We start from the raw sequence: 24,762 nt of genomic DNA on the forward strand, positions 1-24,762 counted from the left end.
CGACGCTCGCAGCCGCCCGGGAAAGCATGTCCGTCATTTCCACGTCGGCGTGAGACTGGGCGACCGTTCCCGAAGGAGGAAGGCCAGCTGAAGCCTCTGCATCAGACTGGACGAGCCCGCTCTCCGATGCTGCGCTCGATAACTCATCTTCCGTAGCTCCGAACGAGAAGTCGATACTCTTTTAGTTATTTCTGCCGAAGCGCCCAGGGGCGTTCTCTGCACTCCACGGGTGCAGAGGGGGAGAAGCCGCTGAAATGCACCGTAGAATCTAGCAGATGAGGTGAATGAACTTCGCAGATGAATTCAGCTTCAATGAATCGAAACGCTCGGCTGCAAAGGGAAAATCTGAATGAGTGGTTGAATACCAGCTCCTTTTATACCCGTATGTCCGGGGGAGTGGCATCCAAATTCCACTCACCAATTCTCATTGGCCTTTTTTCAAAAAAGCAGAGGTGTTTGGGGCTCCCAAGAGTGACCCCTAGTGTCACTACATTGACAGATAGTGACAGATAGGGAACACTATATATGTGGGAATTTGTCAAAAATCACAGGCTTCTCCTTTGTATGGCACTCCTACACTAGCTAAAAGCTGGGACCAACACCACCTACAAATCGAGGTTACAGTGAGGCACTTACAATGGAAGTGAACGGGGCCAATTTTTGGAGGATTTAAAGGCAGAAATGTGAAGCTTATAATTTTACATAAAGAACTTACATTAATTCTTCTGTTAAAACTGTATTATTTGAGCTAAGTTGTTTAAATTGTAATTTTTACAGTTTTAGGTTTTACGGCATTGCTTCAAGGCAACAAAGTTGTAAAAGTGGATATAACTTTACACAGAAAAGGTAAGTGATTTTATATCACTAAAATAATGTTAACATGCATTTTACTGTATGTCTTGTGGCTAAACTTTTGAAACAGTATTTTAATGTTTACAGATTGGCCCCATACACTTCCATTGGACGTGCCTCATTGTAACACAGATTTGTGCTTTTTTTTTTTTTTTAAAGAAAAGGAAGGACAAGTCGAAATAAATTTTTGTGGTAATCAACATTAAGTATTTTCCTAAAATGTATTATGATACAACCATGGTTCTTTGGACATGTACTGTGGTAGTAAGTTTTTTTATTTTAAGCACCATAATGTACCATGGTAAAATCAGTACCATTGTATATCAAAACAACATTGTATTACCATTTTGGCAGCCAGACTACTTTTTGGTAAGACTAAGAACTGGTCTGATTGACTTAATCCTGCCTTGTCACTGTTTCTTAGCCTAGTGCATGTTGAGATTGATCCTGCTCACGTTTGGTCAAAGAATTTATCTTCATCCACTCAGTATAACCAGAAAGACTGCTTCCCTTTCAGAGAGATCAGAGGATGTTTCAACTAGAAATCAGATGCACTGTGGCCAGTCAGATCCCTGAGCCACAGAGTGAAAACTCCCTGACACGACAGACCCAAATCTGGCTAACATAAATGTGCTTTGTGTAGTCAAAATTATACTTAACAAAGACAAAATGAATTATAGGTTGAGATGCAAGTACTGGAGCAAAATCACAAGTATTCAAGTGTTGATGCTGAAATGTTCCCCTTGAACTTGAGGTTTAGAGCAGCCAATCAGAATGTTCCCTCAGAGCCCATATTATATTGAAACGTCTCTGCTGGATTCATGGATTTTTTCAAGTTATAGGTTAGTTCTTTTCCTACCGCAAACTGGCATATCTCACCTTATGTACAATTTCTCTGTGTTCATAGTGAACGACCACTGGATTGACCAGACTGCAGAATCCGTCCACTCTACGGCGAGTGTCTCTGTCTCGAGCCTCTTTAGTGTGCAGACTGCAGCTGGCCCTCTGCTGCAGCCGTCTCCTCATGATGTCTGCAGAACATTCCAGTAACAGCACTATATCAGGCTGCCCCATCTGAAACACACATATGCACTCAGATTACATATTACAGGTGTTAAGAATGAATCTGTGCAGGTGTCAATTCATTTGGTGTCAGTCTGGATGTCAGGATCCAAAACAAGGTTGTAACATTTTAAATTAACATTTCAATGTTACTATAGACATTCCAGTTTTACCTGTTTTAACTTTATATCACCTGTTATAACTGTATTTATTACACGGCTCTCTGGAATACTCGATTCTGAGTGGTCAATGGCGCCATCTAGTGGTCTGATATTGCTCAGTAACAACTGCACAGCCACATATCAGACCGCTCATCTGGGTACATCGTTCCCGCTTCTCGGATCACTGTGCAATCGCTACAAGTAAGCTAATAAAATAATTTAAACTCAAATTAATGTTTCATGTGCATTTATTTATTTATCTTGTAATAGGCTGAATTATGAGGAGTCACATAGTTATTTTCACTGAATAAACACCAACAGAACTGTGACGCAAACCGGAGGTGGATTTCAACTGTTCAGCGATTCTTCTCACATAATTACAATGCAAATCAAAATAAAATGTCCATGCATTTATTTATTTGGTTATTTGGCATATCGCAAAATAAACCCCTTCGGGCTGATACACGATCTCTCCTCTTTGCGCTGGGTCTCTGTCAGTGTTTATATTGCGATAAAAACCGGCTGACTGTACATTATTAACCAGTTGGTCATGCGTCTTTTAATTATTACAAGGTATTTGATTATGGGTCTTAATTCCACTATTCAAAAATGACAATGCCACCAAGTCTGTTTGACTTCCTGTCCGTGTGCCCAGCACTTTACAGCAAGTTGTGCTAAATTTTAAAGGTACCTCATTGTCGACTGCAGGAAATCTTGGCACGGCTTCCTGTGATTTTGTTGTTAACTAAAGAACACTGACCTTTGCTTCATAATCTTGCGCCTGCTTTACATTCTTCGGGAAGCCAGTGACCAGGAAGCCCTTCACCTGACGCACAGTGGACGCCATGGACTCACACAACAGATCCAGCAGTGTCTCCTTAAAACACACACACACACACACACACACTGATGAGACACTTGAAATGTATGCACATACTCTATATGCACATCATTTATCAGAAAGGATGCATGCAAAATACACGGGTAAGAAAACACACACACTCAAAAACTGAAACACACATTAGCTAAGAAGTGAGAAGTCAGATGCCAGGGAACTTGACAAAAAGTAGTTCACAGCAAATGTTAACGAGAGTCATGTTGCTAGGCAACAACACTGAAACATAAATCATCTGATTAAGTCAGAATCCCTATGAGCCACACAAACCTCAGAGGACTTGATCGGCAAATAAAACACAACAACATAAGGCTTTCCTCGATGCGGGAGTTTAATCTGACCTTATTTTACCTGATTTTGACAGAGAAATAACAATGGACATTGAAATCCCTGCTTAATTAACTGTTTAAATTATCCGTGGTGGTAGAATATATAATGCTATGCCAGTTCCCATGCAGAGGAAAAACCTTTGAAGATTCTTCAACAGATCATAAAGAGCACATTGGTGAAAAGAGGGAATCTGACTCTTATGGACATACAGAGCTACACTGAGTAAATCCAGTCAAATCTAACCCAATAATAGTTGCAGTTGTCTATGGGTTAAGTTTGTCTTATATGGTTGATCTTCTGTAGCTAAACCAACTTACCTATATCAGCTGTTGGGTAACAATTAAAAAGTGTCTACTCTAGACACTTTGAAGGTAACCTTTAACCCTTATGTTGTGTTCTGGTCATTTTGACCCGGACACCGTTTTTATCTTACAACTATTTAAAAAAAAAATAATCCAATTGGAATAAAAATCCTTGACTTCACATATGGTATCTGAAAACACACACACACTTGTTTTTATATCATTGTGGGGACTCTCCATAGACTTCCATGCATTTTATGGCTTTTATACAGATCTAATGATAATTCCCCTCGTGGGGACCGCTGGCTGGGCCCCACAACGTAGGTGATCTCAGGTTTTACTATCCTTGTGGGGACATTTGGTCCCCACAATGTAGTATGAACATGTACACACACACACATACACACACTCAATGTTTGTTAAGCGCTCTTTTGTGCATTGTCTTTGAGGAATATTTCAAGATATACTTATCATATTTGGTTGCATTTGGGCTCATTTGAAACAGGATAGTCTAATGTAAGTTGCAATGTGACATTGTCTATGTTATACAGTATGTATGTTTGAGGAAGTAATAAGGAAAAACATGACAAAAAGCAAACCCTGTTTATTATATTTATGTGTGTCAGTGGGAATTTCATACACTAATACTCACTGCAGTTTGGCCTCCGAGTGAAACAAATTTGCTCACTGTATTCTAATAATTGAGACCTTTCCAATAATATCCAATGACACATGGCTATCTCATCTTTTTATGGCTTTACCAACTATAATTGTTGTGATAAATTTGCAAATGATGAGAACGAAACAGTTCTTATTTGTCAGCTAATTAAAAAGCATTATTGAAGAATTGGTAGGATCCGCTATATGCATTGTAAAGTCCAGATTCTAGGCTTTAAAACAACACTATTTGTTCAAATCAAGCAGGTGGTTAGTCATTTATTATGTAATTATTATTATTTATTTTTTTCCCGCAAGGAGTGCTCTCCACTGGCCGGGTATAAGCTCAGTCCAAGTAAATCTTCTATCAATAAAAATATATATTTTTTAAAATATATTAAAAAAAAAAGTCATAATTACTAAATAGAAGTTGATAAAAACATCTAAAGCAATATCTTGTGAAAATATATGCAATAGGAGAGATTTATAAACAATCTTAGTGGGCTGGTCATTTGTGACAGGGGAACACAAAATGTGTTAGTACAAAACGAACACAGCACAAGGCTTAAATTGCCACTTTAAAATAACACGTTACAATGAGGTTTTATTTGTTTACATCAGTAAATGCATTAGATATCATAAACTAACAATGAACAATATTTATTTACAGCATTTATTAATCTCTGTTAAAGCTCATTTATAAATATGCAATTGGTCATTGTCAGTTCACATTAGTTCATATTGCATTAACTAATGCTAACTTATACAACTTGTAATTCTAAAAACATATTAGTTTATGTTGAAATTAACATTAACAAAGATTCATACGTCAAGTATTGTTCATTGGTAGTTCACGTTAACTAATGTAGTAATGTTAAAGTGCACCTATTATGATTTTTAAATGTGCCTAATTTAGTTTTAAAGGTCTCATATAATAGATTTACATGCATCCAAGGTCAAAAAACACTTCAATTTGCTCATAATTTAAACTGCAGCTTTACCTTTTTTTCCCAGTCTCAAAAACGACTCGTTCAATGATCCGTTCTAATGGATTCATTCTAAACGCCTCCTTTCAAAGAGCCTACTCTGCTCTGATTGGTCAGATGTCCCAGTCTGTTGTGATTGGTCTACTGCTTACAGCGCGTGTCGGAAAGGAAACGCCCACTACCATATCCGAGTTTCAGCTTTGTCTGAAAGCCTTTTACCTTACCAATTTGAGCCCGAGTCCGATAGTGATACATCGGAAGATCAACCTGAACCACCATCACAAGCACGACGAGGACAGGACGTTTCTCTGTGGCAAGTTTATATATAGTTTGACAATAACGTGAGTTAGCCGGTTTGCAGAGGCTAACAGCTAACAGGCTAAAAGCCTGCACTGGCTGTACATGTAAACAGACCAGAGCTGGGTTTTTTGTTACCAGATTACGTAGGTTAGTACAGGAAGTAAGTATGGAATTACTAACGACTTGTTTCAGGTGTTCAGAATCGGTTCTTTCTTTTGGTTGTCAATAACTCCATATTTCGTGCACTTTGATTTTTGAAACTTTGCAGACTTTTTTACATTCACAAACAGCTATATAACACACTATATGAAAGGTAATATTTGAAAAACCATAATAGGTGCTCTTTAATTCCACTTTTTATTTTTTTAAGTGCTGCCTGATAATTTAAAGGTTGCCTTAATCGTTTCTAGACCCCTTACACATTGTGAAGCGTCACCAATATGGTGAATCTCCTTCATGTTAAATCTCAGTCACAATTCAAGTGAATGATGACTGAACATTCTGCCTAACATCTCCTTTTGTGTTCCATGGAAGAAAGTAAGTCACACTAGTTTGGAACAACATGAGGGCAAGTAAATGGCAGAATTTTTCTTTTTGGTTGAACTATCCCTTTAAAAAAATGGGCAACCACTCTACAACCTTATCTGACCAAAACAGCAACTACTACATGATGGTGGCTAAATGGTAACCCTTGTGAAAATTCTTGCAACATTCACATTCAACATTCATACACTGGGTTTATTTAGTCCCGCAGCAACCCTTCTCCAACCGTAACCAAGGTCTAGACATCTAGACATCACCCTAAAATGATTAATAACAAATTAATTGATCCCTGTTGAAGTCCTGTGTTTGTTGCACAGTGAAGGTGAAGCAGATCACTGTCATTTTTGGAAATTAACTTTAACATGATTGTGCACCTCAGGAAGCTGCTCTCCTCTCTCCAGGAGGTCTCGGAGAAACCGCCCCCTCTCGCTGTGTGACTGCAGCTCACTGCACAGGATGTCCCCAGGACAAAGACGTTTCAAACTGTACCGCTCCTCAATCTTCTCCGACTGCTGAGCCTTCCCTGATCCCGGACCACCTTGACAAAACCACCCACATACAAACAAAACCGTCACTGACAGCTGAGAATGAGAGAAAAAGACCTACGGTGAAAAAAATGAGAAAAAGTGGAGGTACTGAAAGGTGGCAGAGATTGCTCTAGATATTGAGGAACAAGGGCCAGAGCAAGTAATTGACTGTCTGGGGAGATATAAGGTGGGTTATCAGCTAATATCTTATCGTGTGCACCTCAGAATGTCCACTAACCCAGCCTGACCCCACCATCTGACCGGACTCCCACGGGCTTTCATTAAGATTCTCCACACAACTCAGGGCAACCCTTATCTGTCCAAACAGCCCACAGACTACCTCAAGGCTACAGAGTCCTCCACAAGCCTCAGATGTTGTCCATTAAACTCATTACAGGGATGTGGAAACAATGTTTTCAAACTTTTAAGGAATGCTCTTTTGAAAAATCCTATGCCAATTTCTGATTTAGTGGAAGAGAAAACAGCAAAGGTGTAGAACATACTCTCAAAGGTGCTTTGAGTCTAATCTTTATCCATTCTTTTTCTTGACAGGTACCACTGTGCAGGTACACAGCTGATAAATCTTTCACCATGTCTTTAACATCTCAGTTAAGGTGGTCGAGTTCACTCAGTTGTGTCATTTACCCATGCCATCAATTCCAAACCTGTCCATCTGATACACTAATGACAGACTAATCCAGAATAACGTTGAAGGAATAGTACACCCAAAAATTCTGAAATTCTGACATTATTTGCTCATTCTCATATAGTTCCAATCCACATAGCACCAAAAAAGTAGTCTATATGACTTCTCAGCATGATATCATAGGATGACTTTTATGGGTCTTTCATGGTGTTTTTTGTGTTCCTTTTTGGTCCTTGACAGTCATGGCCACTATGTCGTTGTAAGAAATAAATAGGGTCAATTTAATGCATTTAATTTGGTGCAATAAATTATATGAAAAATAACTAGTTAAAAAAACTGTCCGCAATTAATTATGCCCCTGACCCCTATGTAAATTCTATAATAAGAAATGTTCCTACAGTACCATCGGACCAATTCAAGCTTGATGTACCACTATGATGTTTTTGCGAATCTGTGGCAACAGGGGGAAGTCAGCGCAACTCTGTACAGGCAACCCGCTTCGTCAAACCAACAAGAGAAGGCAGCACAGCCTTTCATAGAGCGCTCTTGCACTCGAAGACAGCTGAACGGTGCATAACAGAATGCAGGGATCTCGAGACGTGCTTTTTAAAGTTTCAAACAACGTTAAACTTGAAACAATGTCTTAAAAACACCGCATAAAACTAGAGACGCTAAAAACTAGTAAAACACGATGCAATCAAAGATAGACGTTTTAAAGGTGTCCATCTGACGTATAAGTACATGGACCAACAATTAAAATAGCACATACAGAAGTAGGCCAATAACTGGGTTACATTCAATGATGTGGAAATAAAACAAACAATATTTTGACTTTTTAAGCCACTTTTTGTATTGTCTAAATACTTGTCTGCTGCCACAATATACAGTATATATACAGTATGAGGCAATGTATTAGAATTATTTGAATTATAATATATTATTATATTTATAATTATTTAAATTGTTCGATACTAGATTATCTTTATTTGGCTGCCTTTCTAAGTATATATTGATATGCGATTAATTGTGATTAATTTGATTAATTAATCGGCACATCATGTAATTAAGTTGATTACAAATTTTAATTGATTGTCACGGTCCTGTCACTCTGTCAGTCTAGGTTTTGGTCTGACAGGACCGTGGCATTATCCGTCCATGTCTGTCTTTGTGTGAGCGCGCGGTCTCTGTTTTAGTTCCTGCCGCGCACTTTTCAGTCTGTTGTGTTTCATGTCTGGAGTGTGGTGTCTGGGTCCTGACTTCCTGTCTAGTTCGGTTTCGGTCTGTATCGGGACCCGGATATTCATACTCCTTGTCTGTCTGTTATTGACGTGGGTGTATCGCGCTTGTGTCATCTTGGCTGCATGCACACAATAATCTATGTCGGTCTTTGTGTCTGTCTCTCGCGACCGCTATTTGCAAATGTGCATGCATGCGTAAGGTAATTAATAACCAGGTCGCAATATTCACTTGATCAGTCTGCTTATAGTGCAATTCATATCCACTGCAAAAAAAAAAAAAAAAAAAAAAAAAAAAACCTTAACTGAATGAAATGTTGTACGAGGATTGGTCAGCTCACTCTAGTATGAATAAACGAGGATTTTGCGCTGCGCGCCCGGGTCTTCATGTTTGTGCTGAGGTTCGGTCACTTCGGTAAAGGTGTTGGGTGTGTGTGTGGCCGAACTCTCATACAAGTGACTTCTCTCGTCTTGTTTGTCGATTGGCATGAGTGTATACTGCTTCACTGGTTTGGCGATGTGCGCTCAAGCCATTCAGATGTTTTGCCTTCTTGTGAGATCACGCGGCTTTGTAATTGTTTCCGTATCGCCGTGTGCTTCTCTGTCTTACGTCACACCCCGCCTCCTTGTTTGCTCATTATAGTTTCATAAGTAACACCTGCTCTATATTAATCCGCTTGATTTCTCTCCCTATTTTAGTCTCTTCGTGTTTGCTGTCCAGTTTCAGTTCGTCTTGTTCTCTAGTCAGTCCTGTATTTATCTTCCGTGTTCCAGTGGGTCCTGTATCCCTATTCCTGGTCTCAGTCCGGTCGGTCTTGATTCCCTGTTCCCTTATGCCCCAGCCTGGAAAACCCTTTGTCCCCTTCGGGGTTGTTTTTGTTTTCCCTCTCGTGGGAGTTTATTTTGTTGATAAAGTGTTTTTGGTTTTGAACTCTGCGTTTGGGTCCTCATTTCTGCTTAAACGTGACATTGACAGCACTAAAAAAAGAGCTGTGTGAAGATCTTCAAACATTCTCCTCTTGTGATCCACAGAAAAATAACAGCATACATTTTTGGAACAACATGAGGGTGAGAATATAATGACAGAATTTTCATTTTTGAGTGAACTATTCTTCTAAGTTTCTAAGCGCTGTATATCCCTCATTAACATTTCAATTTGGGACCGAACAGAAACACAGACTGTACCAACCCGGTTCCATCCAAACTGATTTCTGTCTGCGTCTCCTTTTCCCCACAAAGAGATGTAGAGCTTGGCTTTTAGTTCACTTAACTACATCCCAATGGGCTAGAGCTTTTGAACAAACATGAAGGGAGAAAAGCCCCAAGCACACAGGGATCATCTTGCCCCTCTGCTTTCCATTTATCCAACATATGAATTGCATTCAGATGAAGTCTACCACCAATTCAATTAGGAACCTTATTAGGACACTTCAGAAGCTTTCACATGCCCCCAATTTCCCACTTCATAGTGCTGCTTCTGTGTCTTTGCTACAAAAGAAACCTGGTAACATTTGTCATTATGTCCAGTCCATTTAAAAAAATCTGTAATGTATGTGCTTTTCATCAAAACATTGCTTTTGGGCTTTTTCTTGTTTGGTACACTAAAATATGTATTTTCTTGCGAACAATAAGCTGTTTGTCTATAAGCAACACATGCTAATAAAGTTTTATTATCTAACATACCGATCACAAAGATGACCTTTGGTTTCTTGCTCTCCACTGGAAAACCTGGTGGAATATTGACAAAAGCATAATAATTACATTAAAATCAGATAGAGGAAATAGCACTGTAATGTCATGCAAACCAGTTAATGCTAGAAATGAATAACAAATATAACAAATGCTTTATGTCTTTTTATGTTATGCATCACATAAAATGTAGAGCCACACAGATATTGGCCAAAATTAACATCTAATCTTTGTCACATTTGTTAAATTAGAAGCAGGAGAAATACTGTATGTATAATTTATTCTTATTCCTTGCCTATATATAGTAAACACATAAAGTACTACATATGTACAGTATATACCTATGTAACTTCATAGACATATGGCACTTTTGAAACAAGCAGGTATACCCAGGCATCTATATTTACCTTCTTCTGCATCAGCAACATAACAAAATACACACACACGGCAAGATCAATGGAAAGATACTGCACTCACTTTCTATGATGGCCTCTGCATATCCAGCCACCTCTTCAGTCTGCCATAAAGACACACAAGGATCATTACAGATCACAGTCTTGTTTAGGAATGAATGATAAAATGATCTTACAGAGATCCTCTGCATACAGTCACATCCAATCACAGGAAGTGCAAGATCTAAACTGTGAATTTATTATTATTATTAATAATAATAATAATTTCTTTTAATTTAAATCAATTATTTATTTATTTTCATTACATTATTTTCAGCAGGCTACATTGTAAAAAAAAATCTTAATGGTCCTAATATAGCCTTTCTTATGTTTTCCTTTTTATTTTGTAGTTATGTATGACCCATGCATATCTTAACACTTTTTTGTGAGATTCACCCATACAGCTGATTGCATAAGTTTACATCCCTCTTTTGTCTAATAAGTTTACACAACCCCTGAGTTTATTCAAATATATATTATCGAAGATCTTTTTTTTATTTAGTTTTGTGCTTCAAAAGCTACATATCAGATATTAACATACAGTTTATATCCCACAATACAAAAAAACAAACAAAACATAACTATGTCCTGTTCAAAAGTTTACCTCCCCATGGTTCTTAATATAGTGTGTTGCATTCTTGAGTATCAATAAATGTAAACTTTTGAACAGGATAATTTGTGTAAATTCAGTTATTATTTTGTCTTGTGGAATACATGTACATATCTGTTATGTTAAATAGCTTCATCAGAGCAGTACTAAACAAAAAAGCAAAATGTACTTGTTATGATCCCGCTCTTTTATTTTTAAATGATAAACATCTAGCAAATTCTGCAAGGGGGATGCAAACTTATGCACTCGACTGAAAATGAAAGAGTAAATAAAACAAAAATGATTTTAGTATATTGTAGCTTTTGTTTTGCAGGTTTATTATGTTTGAACATAAACAGACTTACTGAGAAAATGACGGTTTCTGTTTTGATTACTGTGATTAAAATGATTGTTTAGGAGATAAACAGACAGTATAGAGCTACTTTTTGCAGCATGAGAGAAGATGAGATGAGAAAGTGTGTGTGTGAGGGGGAGGAGTGCAGGGTGCCACTGATGAGCATGCCTGTGATGTGGGCAGGCCAGCCGGTCCAATGAGTCACCAGCACAGAGGGGAGAGCGAAACAGATCCACATACCCACATGCACACAAACACGCTCTGACTTGGATTGCTGGTGATGCAAATTGCAGCCTGCACCCCTGAATATGCACACAGTGGGGTCCAAAAGTTTGACACTACAAGTGAAAATGCTTCTTTTGCATTTTCCATAACAAAATTAATTTCCAAATGTCTCTGTATTTGGTACGTGCCCCTTGTGCTATAATGACAGCATGCACTCAACTCCACAAGTTATTCGAGCATGATTTGAGAATGCTCCGAAGATCATCTTGTCTGCATCAAATGAAGCATGCAAATCTGACCTTTGGTAGAATAGAAAGAACATTGTGTAAAACTTCAACAAAGTTTATTTCTAGGTTTAAATTTTCAATGTGTTTTCAGACTTTGAAGCACACTTCATATGTAGAGCCATGTCAATTTCTTTCAGGACACATTGTAAGCATAACATCTTGATAAATCACCAATTCAAGCATGACTTCGTACCTTATAACAGCATTAAAAAAAGAATCTCTCTTTTTATGGTTGCTGTCTAATCGCCTGCTGCTTCAAACCCCAACACTGGAAATAATGAGTAAACGATTAATCTGATTTGCTGGATGGGTTTTCACCCCGACCATTTCTTCTTACTGTCATATGAGAGGAAATGCCTCTTAAAGACATTCCAAATGCCCTTTAAGTAAAACCTCTCTCTCATCAAACCTCTCTATTCCTCTTGTTCTTACACACGTGTACTCTCTCTCTCTCTTGCCGTGGAGGAGGTTTTCTCATGAATATCAGCCTGCCTCTCATTCATTAAATGAGCAGAGTGAAAGCTGCGAAGGTCGGCCTGACACACTGGAGCCGTGGGCACTGCAGGACGTGCTTGATGCATGATTTCAGCACACACACCCCCGTTTGATAATGCAGAACAGGCTGCTGCAGACAAATAAAACCCTCTTGTTTTTTTTTTTAGATATCAGAGTTTTAATTTAACAACAACTATACACAAAACAGTTCAGTGTACTTTGGTGGTACTATGGCTTAATGATGGCATCCGATAGGAATACCTTGGTATACTTTTATATATACTAAAATACTGAATGTTTACCGTATTTGTGTGCCATGTTACATGAAGGTGCCCCAAAGAATACCATGGTAGTATCATTGTATGTGACTAAAAAGCATGGTAATACTATGGCACATGTCCAATAAAAAAGGTACCTACATGGTAAATGTCTACAAATATGTACAGTAGTAATAAACAAATAAACATGGTATTGCCATGGTACCATGTAAAAAACATGGTGCTAATATGGTACATGACAAAAAAAAAACATGGTAATAGTCCTATCATTGCACATATCCAAATAAAGATGGTACTAATATGGTACATGACCAAAACACTTGGTACACCCATGGTACATGACCAAAAACAATGGTAATCCCATGGTACCACGTCAAAAACATGGTAATAGTATTATCATGGAACTGCACAAGTAAAATAAACATGTTATTTATATAGAATATGATTAAAATAATGGTACTACCATGGTACCATTCCAAAATACATGGTAACAGTACTATCATGGTACTGTACATGTCCAAATAAACATGTTACTAATATGGTACATTCCCAAAAAAACATGGTACTACCATTGTACATGACCAAAAACAATAGTAATGCCACTAGTAGATCCACTGACGACATTCTTGTGTTGTGGTCTGGTACTGAAAATGAACTGTTAGTTTCAGTGATGAACATCTTCGATTTACTGTCAATTTGTCCCAAATTAATTTTGATATTTTGATTATTTCTACAGATCTGTACAGAAAACCGACTGATCGTAATACACTCCTGCATGGACAAAGTTATCATCCTACCCCTCTGAAGCGTAGTTTGCCTATTAGTCAATTTAATCGTATACGTCGTATTTGTAGCTCTAATGAGTCTTACGCACTACAAAGCATTGACTTAACAAAAAGATTTAGAGAGAGAGGTTATAACAAAAATTGGATACAGTCCGCTGTTAGGAGATTTAAAAATAAAAATCAGGACGTATGCTTAGCTAAATCAGGCTAATCTGAAGATAATAAAGTTGTTTGCTCGTTCCAATACTCCCTTTTTTTGTACAGACTTAAAGAAGATTGTCAACAAACACTGGTACATTTTAAATTCAGATCCTGTTCTTCGTGATGTTTTTAAAGATTCACCTAGATTTGTATATAAACGTCTCCCTGACATTCATAATCTTGTCATGAGAGCTGATTTGCCTGTGGTCCGTCCCACTCATTTTTTGTCATCTATCCCATTTGGCAATTATAGTTGTGGTCACTGTGCCCAATGTAATTTTACCATTAAAACTAATGTTTTTTCCCATCCCCATTCAGGTAAAGAATTCAAAATCAAGGGTGTCATCACTTGTACTTTATTTATATGATTAAACATCCTTGTGGGTTAGCCTATATTTACAATCATGTGATTCACTGATGTTTGTGAATTGTTTGAGACTGGTGTATGTTTTGCTTATGTTTGAACTCTAATTAATTGTTCTCATTAAGTGAGATTGAGTAATCATGAGATAATTGACCCTGATTATTAACAGGTGAACATAATGATGTGTTTAGTTGTAACAAAAGTACTTAAATTGATGTGTTGCCTGTTGATGTGTGCCTGACGAAGATCATTCTGATTGAAAATGATTGAAACATTGCTGTGATTTTTAAATTAATAAAAGGGAATAACTACTATGGTACATGACCAGAAAACATGGTACTACCATGGTATATGTCCAAAAACAATGGTAATACCTTTTTTGCTAGTGAACACTGAATGACACAAAGGTTTACACATGTAATGCATACTATAAGCAATGCAAACATCCACAAAATATACCTCTAAACCTCTGTAAATTCTCTATAATGCAATGGTATCTCTCCTTGTCATGATCACATCAAATTTCCTGGGAAACTGAAAGGCATGAAGTATGAGAACATAAATATTTTGATCTATTCTGAAGCTTTTCTGCACTGTAGATAGACTTCTGAATCTGCACAGAACAAAGCCAGCGTGACTGGTGCCAAAAACCCACTGAATATGTTCCATACCGAGATGAGGACAGTCCTAATATCTGTTCTCATCTCGAGAAGTGTTTCTTCCTCATGTGCTGCCAATGGAGCTGCGAGTTTGCTGTTTGCTGATGAAGGGTCACGGTGTGAATGTGGGTGAATGTGTGCTCGGCACATGTATCAGAACAACATCCAGTCCGTTACAAACAGTCTTCACACCGTCCTCCATAAAGGATCCTTACTGACTTTTTTTGTCTCATACAACTACGATTTTAAACAATTATAATGCAAACAACATGACAGCCTCTCCACGGAAATGCAACAGCTTCAAGAATTCAGTTTCACAGTCGTGCAGCAACAGGGAATAGGTAATTGGTTGGCTGCTTTTATGTAACACTGCCGCATCCGTAATTGATAACAAGGATTCTCTGAATAAGAAGATATTATTGGTCTGTGTGTGTGTATTTGTAATTTGCTTGGTTTGCTTGGTTTCCATCCAAAATGTTTTGCATTTTGTGTGCATCTCTCTCTCTCTCTCTCTGTGTGTTTGTGTGTGTAGATAGAGACAGTGAAAAGGAAAAGTGATGGAACAAGAAGCTCCCTGGAAGAGAACAAAAGCAATCCAAACAATCCATGACAGGTACACCACGGCTACTGACAGTTTTGAACTTGTTTTGTATAAATCTAGACCTGGATACAGCTGAATATACTGTTAAGATCCTCTGTATATACTGAAAATGTAATCTGCATTTTAAAGGAACAGTTTGCCCAAAATAAAAATTTCTCATGATGGTGGTAACCGTAATGGCCCTTCCACATGATTTGCATCAGCATTGCCAAATACATTGAGTTCTATGAAGTAAAGTGCCAGCTTCAGTGTTACCCCCCATTCCCTCCGTTAACACATTGCTCAAAGTTCAACCAATTTCATAACTTAAAGTACATCAATCTACTCTGAAAAATGTAGCAAACTTCAGTCCAAGCTACTAACAAAAATTATTACACAGAGCTCTGGATTACTTGATTCTGATTGGTCAATAGCGCCATCTTGCGGTCTGATATCTCTGAATAACAACCGAAAATCTGGGGTTTAAAGCTGCACTCGACGACACCACGATGTGAGTCATATGCAAGGGCCTTTACTCACGGTGTTTACCAGAATGCTGCCAAATGGAACTGGTCCTCACATGTCCCATAACCAATTGTGATGCACCAAATTTAAATATGCGAAAGTGCAAATGAGATTGGAAAGCTTCTGTGAATTAAGACTTAAAGGAATAGTTCACCCCAAAATGAAAATTCTCTTCATCATTTACTCACTCTCATGCCATCCCAGATGTGTGACTTTCTTTCTTCAGCAGAACACAAATAAAGATTTTTTGAATAATGATCAGCTCTGTAGGTCCATACAATGCAAGTGAATGGGTGCATAAAAGTCAGCATAAAAGTAATCCATAAGACTCCAGTGGTTAAATCAATGACTCCAGGATTGATTTGATAGGTGTGGGTGAGAAACAGATCAATATTTAAGTCAATTTTTACTATAAATTCTCCTCCCTGCTCAGTCAGGCTGCACTTTAACTTTCACATTCTTCTTGTGTTTTTGGTGATTCACATTCTTCATGCATATCGCCACCTACTGGGCAGGGAGAAGAATTTCTGGCAAAAAAGCTAAACTTAAATATTGATCTATTTCTCACCCACACCTATCATATCACTTCTGAGGATATGGATTTAACCACTGGAGTCATATGGATTATTTTATGCCTTTATGTGATTTTTGGAGCATCAACATTTTGGCACCCATTCACTTGTATTGTATGGTAGGGCTGGGAATTGCCACAGACCTCCCGATTTGATATTATAGCGATATTTCCTAGCGATTCAATATGTACAGTATTGCTATATTTCGATTTTATGTTTTGATATAAAAAATTCGTAAAAAGTTACAAAAAAAAACGAACTCGTTTTTCTCAGAAAAAATGTCTATTGAAGAACAATTGTGTCTGAAATGACAGTTGTTTCACTCTGTAATATATAATTTGCAGGTAAAAGGTAGGAATATGCAAAACTACCAATTTAAAACTATCAATTGACCAGTCAGTGCATTGTCTGAGCTAGGCGACTAGTTAGAACCCATGTATAAGGCTGCATTATGTCCATTTGTATTCAACAAATAAATATAAAGCCTAAAATATACAGTATTTTTATTTTTATTTTTTTTTTACTTATCAAACTAATTTGTTATTTTAGAATATAAAATTTAACATATATTGCCATAGGCTATTACTATTATCATAATGATAACTTTGCAACATACAAATGGAGGCTAAATATTGAACTTGTTCAAGAACCATTTCTGGGGCTGTACTGAATTATTATAAATTATGTTGTTGCATGTTATTTTCATATGTATCCTGAGAGAGTCTGATATCCTATGCAGCATTCTCATAGACAACTCTATTCTTACAAACTGCTCCCAGATGACTGACAGAGGAAAAAAAAGTGAGAACTCCCCATTTGCCGGCATGTTCTTCAAAATATAATCAGGTGTATTACCTCAAGCACGCGTCTTTGTGTCAGGCGGCATTTCTTGTCGACAGTGGCAATTAAATGTGCAAAATTACCCGCCACTGCGCATGAATACCATGGCTGTTAAATTATAAATATTATGGGGGCCCGACATGTAGTTTACGCCATCCGACAGTTTGATAATCCTTTCTACAGCTATACTATTTATTAAAGCAGTGTCAGACAGAATCTGCAAAGTGACTTCTGACAAAAACTTTCCACAACACCTCTCACATAAACTTTTGGATTATGCATAATAACAGGAACATTGATCACAGCAGAGGATTTTGACGTCCGACAGTGAACAAACGGCGCTTGATGGCTGTAACAGCGGTGCATTGAAGGACTAAATGTACATAAAGAGACAAAACTTCTCAGTGAGAAAGCCTGTTAGTGTGGAACTCTGCACAAATATAGCTTCCTATATTTATATATTAATTATTGTAACATTAAGATAAACATGTATTTTTTCTATTAAATAAAAAAATCGATTTTTCATCAGGGAGACGATTTTAAAATCGTTTGGCTCAAGAATCACGATTTGTAACAGAATCGATTTTTTTCCCCCAGCACTATTGTATGGACCTACAGAGCTGAAATATTCTTTTAAAAATCATAATTTGTGTTCTGCAGAAGAAAGAAAGTCATACATATCTGGGATGGCATGAGGGTGAGTAAATGAGAGACTTCATTTTTGGGTGAAATTTCTGTCTGTTCCTCATACAAAGATATCATATGGCTTGTGAAGACTTGTAATATAGTGCACAAGTCATATGCACATTCATGATACTTTTATGCTGCTTTTTGTTCCTTTTGTATAGAACATATCAGTGTGAACATTCTGCAAAACATTTCCTTTTGTGTTCCACAATAGAAAAAAATAATCATATTGTTTTGGAACAACATGAGGATTACAAATTTTTAACTCAATCATGCAGTCTAACGGCAAGTGTAGATATACATATTTAAATGTGAGTTACACTAGCCCTGTTAGGAAGTCTAGAATCGATCGGGCACTGCATGCATTCCATTATTGAAGATTAGATTACATTTGTCAGCTGCATATGGTATAATATAATACTAAAACAACCTCACTTTACAAGCTCTTAAAGAAACAGGCACTCAAGGGTTTAGAGTGGGGATTACATATATAAATCTACTGTATAGCATACAGTATTCTCCCTGACCTTGTGAAGAGAGATGAACTCAAACAATCCTTGAACACACAGGTGTGCACAGGTTACTGCAGAGAGCATTTGAGCGCTCTCATTATAGACCTATCCATACACTCTCAGTGACTCAGAAACATTGATTACAAAGTCAGTGAATATGTGCCAGTCATTAACGTTATAATTAGACTGTGCTATTGAAACACAAAGAATAAACAGAGCATTCTTGTGTGGCTTTTGTTTTAAAGATTGTTTCTAAAAAGTTAAAATAACCTGGTAATGCAGGGCTATCACTCAGCAACCGTTCCCATTAAACCGAAACGTCTGCACTGACTCAGTCTGCCTCTAATAGCCATTCTCCCAATTTCATCTGGGGCTAATCTGAGATTCCAATAACTTCATAATAAACTAAAGGGAAAAGAAAGATGGGTCATTTTGCGACAGGCTGGCTAGTGAGTTTTAGAAAAGAAGATGGTAACAAGGTGAAATTATAGATCTTTTCATACCTGTTCGTCAAATTTGGTGGGTTCATCTGCTAGAGTACTGCTGTCTGTGAGAAGACTGAGGTCAAGCTCACTGGGTCCTATAGAAAGGAAAGCAAAAAAAAAAAAATAGATCTATCAAGTTTACAATTTAAAGGTGCACTCAGTAACTTTTTGCTTATGTCATCTTGGACTTGAAATTACAGTGACACCTAGTGGTGTGGATGCAGCATCATTCAAAATCAATAGTTTTCAGTTACAGATGCCATTGTAGAAATTCACTATTCACAGTCAGACATGATTAATTTAATCCAAGAGTGAAAGTGTCCAATAACAAGATTAAGTGAGTAGTATTCAGCTGGACATGTGATTCTAAAATGGCAGCCCCCATGAGGGCGCCCCTGCCCCATGTAGAATAAAACAGCTTTTATAAGGTTACTGATATGACTAGAGTCCTCATCTCATGTACGTACTCACGATTTTATACAGATGTTTCAAAAGTACAATTCATTTCTTTAGAAGTAACAATTTTGTAATGTGGAAAAATAAGTGCACCTTTAAATCTGGAAATTAACAAAAACTGAGGATTTTGGAAAACTCAAAACAAAGAAATGTTATGACCTAAATTGAATAACAAAATATTTAAAATTCCGCACTGTTTCTAGGTCCCATATAAGCAAATTTGTGACATTAACCATTGACAAATTATGCTGGATAACATGGATCATCAGGTTTTGCACTTGTGAAGTCCATGCCAACTCGAGTGCATGCTGTTATTGAAGCAAAAGGGGGACATAACAAATACAAGGAAATTCTGAAATTCATGTTTATTTTTCAATTCATTTGCTAATGGTATAATCTATAATAATAATAAAAAATATAAAACAAATACAAAGTAGAAGCATTTTCACTAGTGGTCTCAGGTGTTTGAAGACTGTGTGATAGGAAAGACTGTGTGGTCTGAGATTCAAACAGAAAAAAATACAAAGGAAAAATCCTTAACATATGCAACATATGACAGTGAAGCCTTGTTTGATAAATAAGAGACACTGTCACTTCAAAACTACAGTCTGTTTTTAAAATGAGGCGTTGTGGTACACTAACAGTTCTTTATCGTTCTGTAGCAGTAATTGCAAGAGGAAACCCTGGAGTCAGTAATGCAGGCAACGATCATAAAGGTTTCTATGTCACAGAGGTATATTTTGTTTTAATTAGTCATTCATATGTGGCAAGACTCAAGAGTAGATGTTTCAAACAATTCTCAGAGAGAAGGAATAGTTATTGGAACAGGCTGTTTCATAGTTGAGACAGCTATACTTCAAATGCGATAGCACGGATTCTCTTGATATAACGTTTTCATTAAAATGGCAACATGATTTTTAAATGCATATTTTTGTGGTCGTACATTTCTGAGGGCAGTTCAAAGGAGGCTCTGAAAATTGCTGGTAATTCTTTAGTATTAAACAACTATTAACTAGACCTTCCTTTTCAAATGGAAAAATACACTACCATAACTTAAAAGATGTTTTTACCTCGTTTTGTTTTAAAATCTATATTGCAAAATAAAAAATTATTCAAAAGATAGGACAGGTTCTTTAGACATTAGCAAACAATTTATTTGATATCTGGGTATATTTTGTTTTAAAGTATAGTTTTTTTTGTTTTTTATATTTTCTCCCATTTTCTCCCCAATTTGGAATGCCCAATTCCCAATGCGCTCTAAGTCCTCGTGGTGGCGTAGTGACTAGTCTCAATCCTGGTGGCGGAGGACGAATCTCAGTTGCTTCCACGTCTGAAGCAGAAATAGAAAAAGCTTGTTGAGCGCGTTACTGTGGAGACCTAGCACATGTGGAGGCTCACGCTATTCTCCGTGGCATCCACACACAACTCACCACACACCCCACCGAGAGCGAGAACCACGTTGTAGCGACCACGAGGAGGGTAACCCAACGTGACTCTACCCGCCCTAGCAACTGGGCCAACTGGTTGCTTAGGAAGCCTGACTGGAGACACTAAGCACTCCCTGGATTCGAACTTGTGACTCCAGGTGAAGTATATGTTTTTTTAATTATTTTTTTCAATTTAATATTTATTAATTTAATTTATCTATCTATTTATTATCACATTGCTTTCTCATCAATCTGCTGTCAAATATGTGGTCAAAGAATGTCATTGCATGTCATAGTTAAAGGGATAGTTCACACAAAAATACAAATTCTGTCATCATTTACTCACCCTCATGTGACCAAATGTCTGATAAGGGGAGGCACATGTCATTTATTCAGCAGTATGGGGTTGTATTCAAAGTACATGAATTTTTGGAAGCAACATCAATTTCTGGTGTTATTATGTTGCCATGGAAGAAAGAAAGTCATATGGGTTTGGAATAACATGAGGATTCAGATTTTGGGTGAACTATCCCTTTTAAAATTTGCCAAGTCAAGCCCGTTAAGGCCTCGATATACTTCCTACGAAATCGATGAACGAATGGGTGTGATGTCATTTAAAACAAAATCTAGCCAAAAAGGTGTTTTTGCTTTCGTTTCGGTGGTTCGTAACAGCTCGCTGGGGCGAACTTTTAGGAAAACTTCTAACTGACTGCTAAACACCTTGTTACTGCCATTGGTCCACATCATCGGTAGGTGTGACTAAGAGCTCCACCTACCTTGATGCCAACAGCTAATTCTGTTTATGTCGTTCAGTCAGTCAAAATCAGTCAACATGAACGCATCGATGTGCAGAGTTATTAGCGAGCTGGTGCAAATGTACCTACATCTGCATGATTGTTCGCTTAGAGATATTTTCCAAGACCAAGTCATGTGACTTTTTTTATTTGTTTTTTTGGTCTACTAAAGGAATCAAATCTTCTCAAACACTCTCAAGTGCCCATTCACTCATGTGCCATCTGCAGCAAAAGCCATTCACACATCTGTCTAAAGTTAAATATGCCTCTATCATCATTGTTTTATCTTTGTTCTGCACATTAACACTTTTATACACTCATCTATGCAATAGTATCAGTGTCATAATAAATTACAATAACCTGCGCATATTATGGCCGCATGTAGCATGTTAGCGCATTAGCATCATGAATTCATAATGTAAACAAGACACATTAAACATTTTCTACTGAATATATATTACTTTAAATCATCATTGAGTGGTTAAAACAGCTTCTTTTACTTACCTCATGTGAATTCTACTCAAAATGAGGCATAAAGTCATTGATAACAAATTTTTAAGGTTTTACATGTAGCGTCCTCATATTTAAATGTACTTCTAAATGCCTCCCACAGCTGTGTGGCGGGTGTCTGAATGTTCGGAAACAGTATACCGTTGCTTGGCTGTTTAGAACTTCTTTTTACCCCAGAACGAAGAATGAAAAGAAACTAGTACAAGAAGTATATCAAGTCCTTTAATCATAAGGGGGTGTCAACGTACTTTTTTGGCAGTGTAGTGTATTTCAGATTAAATATAAAGTAACTTGGTCACAGATTTCTCTGAAAAACATTCCAAATGGCCAAAGTAAATCAATGTTGATGGCAAGAAGTTTTACTCAATGATTCTGAAAGCTCACTGAGATGAACACAAAAACCCTTACACAGGGCACACACACACACACAAACACACACACACAGATACACAGTTTTAGTTTTCTCAGAAAAAAAAGCATCTGTTTTAAGTTCGGATTCAGCACACTGCTGCACCAGCATAGGTCGGAAGAGACTGATGGCTTTTGACATGGGCTGCCTCTGTTATAGACAGCTACACTGTAGCAACTCCTGACACCTCCATTCTCTGTCCTCCAGCATTGAACCAAAAATGACAGCGGCTTGAGATTGAGTCACACATGTTCTCTTACAAAAAGCATAGCCTGCTTCATCCTTCAACCCACTGTCATAATGTTTTCCCAACCAATCTTTCCTCAGTGAAGCCATTTGAAGGAGTCTTGATGGAAGAGCAGCTGTGGTAGTATTATAGGAAGTATGATGTATTCAAACACTGACAGTGCACCTGAGTCCACAGGAAGTAATGGAACCGTTCTTACCCCAGTAGGTCACAGGATTGTGCGTCATAGAAATGCATTTGCTTGTGCAGGCATGGAATTACTGAAAGAGCATTTGAGAGATCATGCAAGTGGACAGCTGGGTCATCCTTGTGATGCAGTATGTTTTTAATTGTGTATGTAAAAAAAAAAATAAAAAAAAAACAAACAAAAAAAAAAAAAAAAAATATATATATATATATATATATATATATATATATATATATATATTTGTTATGTTAAAAAAATGATATTTGATATATCAATGATCTTGATTTTTTTTCATTGGTAATTTAAGCAAAAAGGATGGAAAGTTTTTGAACAAATCAACTAATACCACAAAAGATCAAAGAATTCATAAAATCCATTGCAAATATTTACTGACGTTTGTGCTGTTGTTTTCCCACCAAAAATAATGCCATTTACTGCAGGATGATGTCATAAAAGAACTGGCTTTTCTTTTAGTTAAAGGGGTATTACAAAGACTAAGAGGATGGAAACTATTATTGTGGACATAAAATGTGGAGGAAAAACCAAAAACTTTATTAACAATTGAAACAATATTCCCAAGAATATTCCCTTGTTTAAAACATTTAAATTAGAGAAAAAAAATAAATAAAGAAAATGTCTTGGTTACTGATGTAACCTCTGTTCCTTGATGGACGGAACAAGACGTTGTGTCGATGTAGTGACACTAGGGGTTCGATCTTGAGATCCCCAATCACCTTTGCTTAAAATAGAAAAGGCCAATGAAAATTGGCGAGTGGAATTTGCATGCCACTCTCCGCCACGGACATATGGGTATAAAAGGAGATGGCATGCATCACTCATTCAGATTTATACTGAGGAGCCGATAGAGAGTCACAGTCATGTCCGCGGCAGGAGGTACACAACGTCTCGTTCCCTCACTTCACTTCACTTCACTTTTATTGTCACACAACCATATACACAAGTGCAATAGTGGGTGAAAGTCTTGTGTGCAGTTCCGAGCAACATAGCAGTCATGACAGTGATGAGACATAGATGAGACATATACCAATTTACAATAAACAGATTTACACATCACAATTTACATCTAATATACACATATTTACACACAACATAATATACAAATATTGTACAGTATACAATACACACAATATAGAATACACATACACACAATATAGAATACACATTATACAATAAAAATAGTATATATAGTATATATAAAATATACAGTAGGTTGTATTGTACTGTATTGACATCCAGGCTGTTGGTTGATAGTCAGTTGCCAGTGTTTTGTTAAGAGAGAATATAATTTAAGACAGTCCAGTGTGAGATAATAAGATTAATAAAGTGCAGTGCTGATCTATATTGATCGTGAGAGATCAAGAGTTCAGAAGTCTGATTGCTTGGGGGAAGAAGCTGTCATGAAGTCGGCTGGTGCGGGTCCTGATGCTGCGATACGCTTGCCTGATGGTAGCAGTGAGAGCAGCCCATGGCTTGGGTGGCTGGAGTCTCTGATGATCCTCTGAGCTTTTTTCACACACCGCCTGGTAAATATGTCCTGGAGGGAGGGAAGCTTACCTCCGATGATGTGTCTGGCAGTTCGCACCACCCTTTGCAGGGCTTTGCGGTTGTGGGCGGTGCTATTGCCGTACCAGGCAG

At 37.4% G+C, this 24,762-nt stretch overlaps 1 protein-coding gene across 1 annotated transcript in view; it reads right to left on the reverse strand.

Moving 5' to 3' along the window:
• The window catches only part of LOC127441616 (adenylate kinase isoenzyme 5-like), a 126,901-nt gene that overhangs the window by 5,278 nt on the left and 96,861 nt on the right, over positions 1-24,762 (reverse strand). The window contains exons 8-13 of the mRNA XM_051699215.1: positions 19,095-19,171; positions 10,663-10,702; positions 10,180-10,224; positions 6,463-6,626; positions 2,836-2,952; positions 1,732-1,926 (exon numbers count right to left, since the gene is read on the reverse strand). Of these exons, the coding sequence (XP_051555175.1) occupies positions 1,732-1,926; positions 2,836-2,952; positions 6,463-6,626; positions 10,180-10,224; positions 10,663-10,702; positions 19,095-19,171 (638 nt within the window). The remainder of the gene's footprint in view (positions 1-1,731; positions 1,927-2,835; positions 2,953-6,462; positions 6,627-10,179; positions 10,225-10,662; positions 10,703-19,094; positions 19,172-24,762) is intronic.

This window comes from Myxocyprinus asiaticus, chromosome 5 (assembly GCF_019703515.2).
Source record: "Myxocyprinus asiaticus isolate MX2 ecotype Aquarium Trade chromosome 5, UBuf_Myxa_2, whole genome shotgun sequence".
NCBI lineage: Eukaryota > Metazoa > Chordata > Actinopteri > Cypriniformes > Catostomidae > Myxocyprinus > Myxocyprinus asiaticus.